Consider the following 12,213-nt stretch of genomic DNA (forward strand, 5'->3'; position numbering starts at 1 on the left):
AAAAAAAAAAAAAAAAAGATTTACAGCCTTGGAAATTCTCTGTGGCACTTCTATAGGGTCCCAGCTATGAGTTGGAATTGACTTGATAGCAGTGGGTTTTTGGGTGAGTAGAGGCATTGCTGGCAGCTAATATGTTCATCTAATGACTATTTAGGAGCTCTGGTGGCATAGTGCCTAAGGCATGTGACTGCTAACTAGAAAGCTGGCAGTTCAAACCCACTAGCCACTCCTTGGAAGGAAGGTTGGGCAATATACTTCCGTAGTGATACTGCCTCAGAAACCCAAGGAGGGGTTGCTATGAGTTTGATCCTACTTAATGGCATTGAGTTTTTTAATGACTATTTATTTAGTGGCTGCTATGTGCCAGGCACTGACTGGTTAAAAATGACTCATTAGATGCTAGTGTAGTTGAATGGAAAGACCCAACAATGGATATAGGCTTTAATGACATCTACTTGTGCCCTGGGGTGCCTGCTCCAACTGGGACATCCTCTCAGGGGGAGAACAGTTGGTGTCTCCTACCCTTCCTCGAGTTTCTGGAGTCATTGTGCTCCAGCAAAAGCCAAGCCTTACAACACAGAGTGACTGACTGCCTGTTGTTGGTGCACCTATGCAGGTGTGACTGGAACTAGCCTTGGGGCTGCCAAATGAGTTCAACTGGAGTAGAGGTAGGGGGTGGAGGTGGGAGGAGAGAGATGTGAGGCCCCTTGCAGTGGTGCCTGGACAGCCTTCTCCAACTGCATCCTGACTTCAGTCAGCCTCAGGTAACACCACCACTCCTCAGCCAGACCCTTTCTCTGAATGTTTAATTTCTGGGTTTTGGTGTACATGATACTCTCTCTCCTATATATCTTTAGCAATTACATATTTGTTCCTGGACACCAGGCTATAAATAGGAGAATAAAAGAATTTGATTATGAATTTTCCCACAGATGAGTGTTGTAACAGGGTTGATTCCTGGCCAACCCAATCAGCATCAAAGATTTGACCTGCCATATACCACAAAAGCAAAAGTACACCAACTAGAATTGCAAAAATTAACTCCAGTTCCCATAAGAGCTCAGTCTATCTGGGTTTATTAAGGCTCCAAGTGTAACTACTTAGGAGTTGCTCGAACGGCCGCCGTTAGGGAAAAGGGAGGGCACAGTGGTGGTTCCATGTGGGAGCCTGGCGGTTGGTTCCCAGCCCGTGCACCTCATGCGCAGCCACCACCATCTATCAGGGAAGCTTAAACATCGCTCTGATGCCGACCAGGTTTCAGCAGAGCTTCCAGACTAAGACAGATGGGGAAGGAAGGTTTGAGATCTTCTGAAAATTAGCTGACGAGAACCTATGGATCCCATCTGATTAGAAGACTGCTGAGGACTGGGCAGCATATTGTTCCATTCTGCATAGGGTCGCCAAGAGTAAGGGGTTAACTGGGTAGCTAACAACAACAGGATAAAGGAGAGCAGTGAAGTCACTGTCTTCCCCTTCACTGCCTTGGTGTCTACTTGACATTTTGTTGGTGGCCATTAGAGTACTTCTCACTTCTTAGGGACACTGTTGAAACAAGTAGCAGGTTATTAGTCAGGACTTGCAAAAGGAACTTCAAAACTGTCCTCTTGATCTTTGGCTGAAAGGATAATGAATAATTTATTGTTTTTCCTACTTTTTTATATACCCTTATCTTGAATGAGGATACTGTATTGTATTTACCCGCTACTAAACCCACTGCCATCGAGTTGATTCCAATTCATAGGGACTACATAGAACAGAGTAGAACTGCCCCAGAGGCTGCAATTCTTTAGGAAGCATACTACCTCATCTTTGTCCCATGGAGTGGCCAGTGGACTTGAACTGCTGACCTTTTGGTTAGCAGCTGAGTGTTTGAACCGCTCCACCACTAGAGCTCCTTATACTGTTTAGGATGGAAAAATAAATTTTATTTTAAAAACATATTTCTCACAATATTACGTGATAAAATAGTAACCTGAAAGTACCTTCATGAATTGGATATTGGCTGAGATTACCAGCTAAAGAGTTAGGTGCCTGAGTATTGTGGTGTTGGGGGACATCTTTTGTCATTGTTAGGTGCTGTCGAGTGTAGGAGCAAAGAATGAATGTGGACATCTATTCAGTGGGACAAGGCTGACAATACTTTTAAATGTAACCACATCTATAAGAGAGATAATAGAAGCAATACGACCTTACTTGAAATCAGCTGTAGTGATCTAAATCCTGTTTATCTTTCACAAGATAGGAAAATGGGAAGTTCTGTGAATTGAATATTTTTAATAAGTTATTCTTAATACATTATTTAATCTATGTCTCGTTGCATATTTTAAAAATACCCAATGGATTCACAAAATTCTGAAAATATAAGAAAAATAAATACTAAAACAACATGGAAATTATTGAATATTTCAGATGATTTGGGAGGCACTTTAGGATTCTGCTGTTCTTCAATAGCATCGTTATGACTATTATTTCAATACTACCAAATTTTTGGTTATTTAGGCTTTATAGCTATTTGATTTCTAAATAGTGGGAAGTTGAATGAATAAAGACCTTAATACGAGTTATTTTAACTTTGGGAATGTTTAAACAATATTTCCTTTTACTTTAAAAAAAAAAAGCAACATATCTGTATGTACATAGAAGTCTGAGAACACTAACATCTTATCTGTTGACTTAACGTTTACCTCTTTGCTCATTAGGAAGTTGTGCTATCAAGAAAGTTACAGAGTAGGTGTATGTAGCACTGTAAAACTCAGCTGGACTGCCACATTTGTGTCATTAGGTCCATATGTAGAACTGGAGATGATGTGAGTTATTTTAAACATTTAATTGCACCTTCCTGGGACAGCCTCAGTTCTCATAGATCTGAGAGGGCCTGAGTTATGTATGGTTTCCCCGATTCATGGGTCAGCCGCTAGAGAAAAGACCCCTCTCTGAGCAGCACCACTTTATCACTTAATGCCCCTCTATCCTTTTCTGTGCTCCCCATTCTGGCTCTTTTACTTTGAGTGTGACGTTTTTAACTCTTGAACTATACTTTTGGGGCAAAGAAATGCTGACCTTGAAGAACAGATGGCATAATATTGGTGGGCTCAGTTACAGCACTGTTTGCCATTTCTTTTCCCATCCTGATCCTCCCACGTGGCTAAGGTCAACCTCTCCCTTTTGCTCGCAACTTCCTTCTAATCCATAGACTTTTATTTTTAAAATTCCATGGCTTTTAAAAATATGAAAAAGAAAAGTACAAACACAATTATAATTTATAATCCTACTATCCATAATTAAAAGTTTGGACTATATTGTTCTGCTAATGCATAATTAATTTTTTTAAAATTGGGACGATTGAGAGGCATGTTTTCTGTATTGCCTGGTTTTGAATTGTGGCACAATTACCTACTTGGCTGTATTTTGTCGTGTGTGCCGTCAAGTTGGACCCGACTCATAGCGACCCCTCCTTAGGTTTCCAAGGCAGTATCACTACGGAAGTAGATTGCCCCATCTTCCTTCCGAGGAGTGGCTGGTGGGTTTGAACCACCAGCCTTCTGGTTAGCAGTCATGTGCCTTAGTAAATTACTCAAACTCTTTTCTTTATTTCCCTCACCTTTAAAATGGGATAATCATAGCACCTACCCACAAGATTGTTAGAAAGTAAAATAAATACATGGAAACACTTACAATAGTCAAGGAACATAGTAAATACCAAAAATAAATAAATAAATAGTGAAAATTGGTGTTTTTATTATATGAATATTGTTTTTGTAGGAGCTCTGGTAGCATAGTGGCTAAAGCACTTGACTGCTAACTAGAAGGCTGGTGGTTCAAACCCATCAGCCACTCCTCGGAAGGAAGGTTGGGCAATCCTACTTCCGTAGTGATACTGCCTCGGAAACCCAAGGAGGGGTTGCTATGAGTTGGGGCCGACTCGATGGCACATAACAACAACAACAACAATTTTTGTAACCTGCTTTAAACATATACTGTAAATATTTTCTCCCATTATTCACGATTAACATATGACTTTATGGGCTGCCCTAAAATCCATTATATGACTGTACCATAATTTATTTCATCAGTGTTCCATTGTTGAACAGTTGATGTTTTCACTGTGTAGCATAAACAACCTTGTAATAGACATTCTTGTGCATAAATCTTTGGGCACATGTCTGATTATTTTCTAGGGCAAATTCCTAAAGGTAGAATGTTGACTTGAGAGGGATCACTATGCTTGCAGTGTAGTAAATTACTTAGTATGGCTTTTCTACACATAAATCATTGTAAACTCAGTGGTGGAATGAGCAACTAAGGAGCTCCTGATTGTAAATGTTATCCATGTGGGTGATTTCTGTTGGGCGTAGCACAACACAATGTTATGGGAGGCTCACTCTCAGGTGCTTAGAATTCTGTTGTTATGATTGGTTGGTTTGGCTACTCCTTCAAGCTCAAAAGAAGGCCTCCTAGAGGCAGAACTCTCTGACTGCTGGTTGAGGAAGACCTGCTGAAAGAGATGCGCTACTGAAAGAGACACTGCTGCTGGGAAAGAGATGCAAAAGACACGAGTTGCTGAGTAAGACACCGAGGGACATGCACTGCTGGGGGAGAGACTGTGAGCGACTTGGCAGAGAGACAGTGGGCTGGGAGAGAGATTGAGCGTTTTTCCTGAACTTGAATTGTAACCTGGTGCTTCCCTAATAAACCCCATAATCTGTGAGTTCTGTGTGGCCACTGCAGTGAATCATCGAACCCAGGAGAGAGGTGGTGGTGCTTTGGGAGGAGCGGTTGGTGAAAGGGCTGGAGGGAGGCAGCATGTCTGGCCTTGCAGTAATAGGCCTTGGGCTATTGATAGTGATTCTGCCTTCCTCTTGTGGGGTTCTAGGAGGTCAGAATATGTGGCCTTCTTGCCCTTTTTGCAATGCCTTTTTAGGCTTTTGCCAAAATGCCCTCCAGAACTATCATGCAAATTTGTGCTCCTAATGTATGACCGCTGATTTTCCCATATCCTTCCCAGCACTGGGTATTATTATTTTTAAGTTTCTGGCCTACCTGTAGTTGTCACTATCAGATGGTGCTCTCTATTTACCTAAGCTCTACTCTTATGAAATGTTCATTTTTTAAAAATCTCAAATCTCTTCTCCTCTTGTTTTAATGTGTGTTCTCTCATCTTCTTAAATTCTTGCCCTGTTAGTCTTCCAGATCTTTTTCTGCTTTTCCAAATTCTTCATCCCATTTCCATTCTACCCATTTCAAGTTAGACTACAGTATTCTGCTTTGTACAAAGGTACAAGTCATAAAGTAGATGAATATCACAGGAAGACAGGAACTTCTTGTTTTCATTGAGTCCAGGTCTAACAAAAACTGAAGCTGTCCAAAATAGACTCATCTACTTTATAAAATCATAAAATCCCTCTTTCCAGAAATATTTAAGCCATGCAGACAAGCATCTGAAAGCTGTGGAGTGTTCTGACTCTGGGCAGTAATTAGTCTAGATAGTCAGTGTCCAACAAGGAAAACAGAAACCACTCTATGTATTTTAAAACAGAAATTATTTAATTCAGGGAATTGGTTACATAGGTGATTGAAGAGCTCAAATGCCAAACAGATGTTGAGGCAACACTGAGCTTAGCAACACCAGGAAACCAGCACCATTCCTAGTCTAGAGGAAGAGAGAGGGAGGAGCTGTTAAGGTCACCTAGAGGCACCTGGAGCCATAGTAAGCCTGTCTGTTGGGAGCTGACTGCAGAGGAAATGTAGATGCTTCTTGCCACCCGAGGCAGAGTGAGAGAGGAGAAATACCTTGGTTTTTCCCTTCTCTCCCCTCTCCAATCTCCTTCCAGTGTCTTCCACTGGCAAATTCAGTCAGAAGCCAGTTGACCCAGATGTTTGTGGAATTACAGCCTGAGGATAACCTTCTGTGATGAAGAGCAGGGCAAGGGCAAGGAGTGGATTTGAGGGCAAACAAGCCAAAGCCTGACACAATGACCTCTGGAGTCCTTTCTGAATCCAGAGACAATAGGACATAGTGCCGAGCATGTGGGTAGGCAGGTAGAAAGCGATAGGATTGAATTTTGCTTCTGTCATTTACTAGTTCTGAGCCTTGGGTACATCACTTAACTTCCCTGAACCCTCAGTTTACTCACCTATAAAGAGAATAACCACATCTCTTAGCATCATTGTGAGGATTAAATATAATAATAGCTATAAAGTAGTAAGCATTCCACAATTGGTTTCTTTTAATTCATGAATTCATGATTCTAAGACAAAGGACAATTGGGCATTTGGGCAAGGTCATCAAGCCTCTCTATAGTTTGAAAGATGGGAAGGAGGCAGAAAAGTCTTTCCTTTCAGAATGTCTGCCTAAGTTTGGGTAAGTGATAAATTGCCCTATAATGATACTGGGAGATAATCTAAATATTGTGCACAATTGATTCTTTCATTCCACAAACAGTTGTGGGTACTCACTATTTGCTGGAAAGTATTTAGATATGGTTCCTTCTACCCTCAAGAAGATGCTATTCTATCAGGTCAATAAACGAGCAATGAGATAAATTGCAGTGCATGAGATTTGGGAATGTCCACAGAGGGAACAATGGGGTATCTCTGCCTAGAGAAGAGGGAGAAGGCAATTGAGTTGTGTCTTCAAGGATAAGCAGGAGTTTGCTACTTGGGAGAAGCACGTGCAAAAGCCTGAAGTCATGAAAGGGTACACAATATTGGAGAATGGTGAGAATTCAGATGAGTGGGGCCTTGAGGGGTCCATGCTAGAAGTGGTGGTAAGAACAAGGGGGAGATGTGACTAGAAATGGAGGGGAAAGCCATCATGTGAAGGGCTAGTTATAAGAAGCTAAGCACTTTATTCTGTGGGCACTGAGAAGCCAGCAAAGACTTTTGGAGAGTAACCCACTGTCTACAATCTTGAATTTCATAAAATGACACAACTCCCCAGCCTCTCTCCTTGGCTCAGCCAAGCAGTTATATAAAGCAGGGGCCATGCGCACATCTCACAGGACATTAGAAAGTATGAATCAGAAAAATGAACACGGGGTTTTCCCTTAATATTAAATTCAGAATGGAAAAAGCCATTAACTTATCCTGCAGACACTGAAGGGCTCAAGGTAAATATTTAAAATGTTCTCCCTCCCATTTCCACAAAGCCAGGAACATCAGAGGTGTGATGATGATACATAGGGCTACAAGACAGGATTTCAAGGATTCTGATGAAACATCTGGCCTGGGTCTGTCTGAATGCTGAAAAGGACTTTGTGTTACTGTAACTGAAAGGATACAAAATGTTGATACTATAGCCTTTTATAAGGAGCTCTGGGGGTGTAGTGCCTAAGGCATTTGACTGCTAACCAAAAGGCTGATAGTTCAAACCTACCAGCCACTCCTCAGAAGGAAGACTGGGCAATCTACTTCCATAAAGACTTACCATCTTGGAAACCAAATGGGGGTTGCTATGGGTCAGAATCAACTCGATGGCAGTGAGGTGTTTTTTTTTTTCATTTTGTTTATAGGCTTTTATGTTTTTCAGAACCTCTTCATATATATTACATCATTTAAGCCTCATGACAACTGTGTGAGGCAGACAGAGCCCATTTTAGAGGTAAGAAAAGGTCTGAGAGTTTCGTACCTTGCCTAGGGTCAGAGAAGTTACACTGAAAGCTGCAATTGGATCTCTAGACAGGCAGGTCAGCACCTTCTCCAAACCCAAGGCATTGTTGCTCTGCCTACCTCTTTCCTTCCATATGCCAAGATGGCTTCTTTGAGGTCTTGAAGGGTACGCAGTTTGAGACCCAACCTCTTACTGTGGACTTTGGGGTGGCTGGTGCCGTTTCTTCTCTCTTCTGGTGTCCATGCTGATATAGCTAAACCTTCTGAGTAGAGGATTAGGGCACCCTTTCTAGTGCTGAATGTTTTAGGAAGAAAGAGGTTCCAGGAGTCCTGGTTGGCATTGTTCTCATCCTGGGGTTTGCGGACCAGAACATAATCTTCTGGGGACTTCCAGTTCAAGTAATCCTGCAAGGAAAAGAAACTGCCTTGACCAATCTGCTTTGAGGTCTATTTATAGCAAATGGAGTCCCTGTGTGGTACAGCTAATCAAAAAGTTGGTGGTTTAAACCCATCCAGAAGCACCTGGGAAGAAAAGCCTAGTGATCTGCTTCCAAATGGTTAAAAACAAAAACAAAAACAAACTCATTGTCATCAAGTTGTCTCTGACTCATAACAACCCCTCCTTGGGTTACTAGGGAAGTAGATTGCCCAGTCTTCCTTTTGAGGAGTGGCTGGTGGGTTTGAACCACCAGCCTTCTGGTTAGCAGTCACTTGCCTTAGGCATGACACCACTGTTGTTGTTATGTGCCGTTGAGTCGGCCCTGACTCATAGCGACTCCTCCTTGGGTTTCCGAGGCAGTATCACTACAGAAGTAGATTGCCCCATCTTCCTTCTGAGGAGTGGCTGGAGGGTTTGAACCGCTAGCCTTTGGGTTAGCAGTCAAGTGCCTTAGGCACTACGCTACCAGAGCTCCTAAGAACCACTTGTTGTTGTTATGTGCCGTCGAGTCAGCCCTGACTCATAGCGACCCCTCCTTGGGTTTCCGAGGCAGTATCACTACGGAAGTAGGATTGCCCAACCTTCCTTCCGAGGAGTGGCTGCTGGGTTTGAACCACCAGCCCTCTGGTTAGCAGTCAAATGCCTTAGCCACTATGCTACCAGAGCTCCCTAGAGCTCTGAAAATCCTATGGAGCAGTTGTACTCTGCACACATGGGGTTGCCATTGAGTCAGAATCAATTCAACAGCAGCTGGTTTGATTTTTATAGTCAAAATAGCTTATATAGGGTGTTTGACATTTACTTAGGTCCTGATTTCCCCTTAATTGTCCACATGGTGTCAAGGCACACAATCACTTTTCTTAGCAACTGATTTTGTTCTCCTCTCCGCATTTCAAAATTAGTAGAAGCCTGGGCTGGTTCTATTTTACCTCAAGTGTTAAGGAGAGCTATTCATGCCTGGGGGCTTAAATGGGGTAGAATGTAGGTTACAGGCCAGTTAAAGTTTCTTGGTATGCAAGTAAGTAGTCAGAATTATCAAGGGCAGCAGATAACTTTGAAATCAGACCTTGAGTAGCTGGCAGTTTAAATAGGAGAAAACTATTTCAACTCACCAGCACTCCGGCCGTGCACAGAGAAAATTTCTATACATTCCAGATGCTATGTAACATTGCCTAATTTGGCTATTTAGGAGCCTATAAAGTAGTTACATATCTTGTAAGTAAGTAAATGCCATTGGCCACAGAGGTCCTTTGAAACTTTATATGTCTTTTAATACAACAAAGGTCAAATATCATGACAACCACCATGACAATGGAAATCTCTGTGTGACACAAAAATTTTCAAAGTGGCCCAATGGATTTCTTATTCCTGGCAGGATTCAATGAAATAAAATTCCAGTACAACGAGGAATTTTGCCACCCCTTTAAAACCTAAAATGGGATTTTTTTTTCGAGAGGGGAGCTATATAAACTATTTCGTGTGGATTGAATTGGAGAAAGTTTAAGGAAGCCATTGAAATGGCATGAATGTGCGTACACAGCATTTCAACTACAGGGCATGACTTCTAAACCAAACAACCACCAGCTTGCCTAGAACCCATGTGGAAATTTTGTGCGTACACAGCATTTCAACTACAGGGCATGACTTCTAAACCAAACAACCACCAGCTTGCCTAGAACCCATGTGGAAATTTTGGTCTTGAAACAAACCAAATTCCAGATAATCTGCAATCTCCTTCAGTCTAAAGCAAAAAAGGCTGTGAGTAGGTCCACAAGGAGAAGGAAGAGGGTTATAGGGGCAATTTCTGTGTGGCAGGCAAACTATATTGTTTCCTTGCGTTTCACGAAAGAGGAGGGAAGGTCTACCAGTGACCCTTCCCCCAACACCCCAGCTCACTACCAACACAAACCAAGACACACATTGTTCATCCCCAACCGAAAAATGGAGCACTCTTCCCCCACCCAAAATGTGTCTTTATTCAGAAGTAAGACTCACCTCTGGTTCAAAATAGACTTCTACCTTCTGTTTGTTCTGGACCAACTTCCCATGTCCCCGGCTGAGGAGAGAGAGCGTGAACATGTTTCACCTCTGACCACCCCTTCTCAAGGGCAGTTCATCTTGGTTTTGAAGGCTGAAAACTGGTCACACCTCAAGATTTCCTAAGCTCAGCAGCCAGCTTGAGAAGACCACAAACACTGGGCCTTTTATTGAATACGTTTTTCCCTCTTACAGCTGCTTCTTAATAACAACCAGCCACACAGTTTAGACAGTGTATGTCTTTGTCAGGAGAAAAAATAAACTGTATACTCAGACTCCTCAAGCCCTGGGCTGTCTACTCTCCAGGCCACCTCACTCTCCCCTTCGCCTGAGCCCTTGTTGTCCTTGGTCCTGGTTGCTCTGTTACCGGGCCGTGTGCATCTATGCATCGGGCCACAGCACCATCCTTTTCATTGTGAACAGAGGTTGTTTCTTGGTTGCTATGGCAGCACAGGGACATGAAGTCCCTTAAACCAGCAAGGCAAGGCAGAGACTGCTGGGGGCAGTGTTCATTCACTCAGGGGGTCAAATGGGCACTGGAGGGACCTGGCTCAGATTTCAAATCCTGACTAGCGGTGGGGGAAGGGGTGTGACAGCAGTGTTAGTGTATATTTTCTGTTAGACTGCTCATCTTGCGTTTAGAAAATGTTTCCCCCTTCTCCTGATATGTGAGCCTGTCACTATCAACTAACCATTAACAGATTCAGAAGAGTTGTTTAGGTCACCTAAAGTAACTCCTTGCCTGTGACATTGTTGTTGGCAGAGCTCCAGCATCCTCTCAGCTGGAGATGAGGCCTCATGGTAGTTGCTGCTTTGCGTGAGTGAGTGGAGGATCCTGGGAAACTCCAAATGCCTTTGCATGCCTAGTTCTTAACTGTGCAACCTTGCCCCCAGAAGGGGTACTTTGGAAATGTGGGGGGGGAGCATTTTGGTTGTCACAGTGACTAGGGGCTACAGCCGGCAATTAACAAACAGGGGCCAGAGATGCTAAATGTTCTACAATGTGTGGGCCTGTCCTGTATAATGAAGAATGGTCCCACTCCAAGTGCCAGTTGCACTCCCTTTGAGAAACACTGCTACGACCTGGGCTGCTTGTTCACCTTGATGCTGACATGTTGAGCAGCTCAGTACAAGAGGGAAAAGGACTAGAGAACCAAAAGACCCTTTTGATGGCGATATATGCCCTGCTTGGCCTGGAAAGCAACCTCTCCTGTCATCTGTTGACTGAAATGCCCTGATAATCTTGTGGGAGTGCCTGTATGAAGTAGAACAACTGGCCTCAGGACCAGTTACCTTTTAGATCTCCCTATGACCCTTTCCTGGGTGCACTGGCGGTTCAGTGGTAGAGTTCTTGCCATCCATGTTGGAGATCTGGGTTCAATTCCCAGCCAGTGCAGCTCATGTGCTCCTACCACCTGTGGAGCCTTGTGTGTTGTTAGTTGAGGCAATTTGATGGCAGCTAACAACAGCTCTGGTAGCATAGTGACTAAGGCATTTGACTGCTAACCAGAAGGCTGGTGGTTCAAACCCACCAGCCACTCCTTGGAAGGAAGGTTGGGCAATCTACTTCCACAATAATACTGCCTCGGAAACCCAAGGAGGGGTCACTCTGAGTCAGATCTGACTCTATGGCAGTGAGTTTGGTTTGGTTTGGTAACAACCACATGCCTCTCCCAGAGTCTCTGAGTGGTGCAAGTGCCCTCAGCTGCTAACGGAAAACCCAGGGCTTTGAGTCCACCTGGAGGAGTCTCAGAAGAAAGGCCTGGTGATGGACTTCTGAAAAGCAGACCTGGTGACCCTGTGGGCACAGTGCTTCCTTCATGAGTCAGAATTTTTTAAAATATTTATTTATTTATTTTTAATGCCTTTCCCATGGGGTAGGCTCAAACATCATGATGGGGAAATAGAAGTCATGATGTAACATTAGATTCAAGTCAGTCTTTTTTCTTTTTTAGACTATGGCTCCTAGTTACCCACCCTTTTTTAAAAACTGCATTTTATTGAAATATAGTTAATATATAATGAAATACAAAAAACTGAAGTGACATGTGTCAATTCTTTTTTTTTTTTTTTGCAGTGTTCCCTCCCCTCCCTTCCCACCCCAGGCAACCAACAAAGTTTCCCTCCAT

At 43.1% G+C, this 12,213-nt stretch overlaps 1 protein-coding gene across 1 annotated transcript in view; it reads right to left on the reverse strand.

Annotated features, from left to right (window-relative positions):
- Nucleotides 1–10,126, reverse strand: part of KIAA2012 (KIAA2012 ortholog) — a 123,478-nt gene extending 113,352 nt beyond the window's left edge. Inside the window, exons 1-2 of the mRNA XM_042783675.1 lie at nt 10,043–10,126; nt 7,729–8,013 (exon numbers count right to left, since the gene is read on the reverse strand). Of these exons, the coding sequence (XP_042639609.1) occupies nt 7,729–8,013; nt 10,043–10,126 (369 nt within the window). The remainder of the gene's footprint in view (nt 1–7,728; nt 8,014–10,042) is intronic.
- Between the last annotated feature and the right edge of the window lie 2,087 nt (nt 10,127–12,213).

The sequence above is a fragment of the Orycteropus afer genome, unplaced genomic scaffold (genome assembly GCF_000298275.1).
Source record: "Orycteropus afer afer isolate SDZICR_OR568_19922 unplaced genomic scaffold, OryAfe1.0 scaffold00002, whole genome shotgun sequence".
NCBI lineage: Eukaryota > Metazoa > Chordata > Mammalia > Tubulidentata > Orycteropodidae > Orycteropus > Orycteropus afer.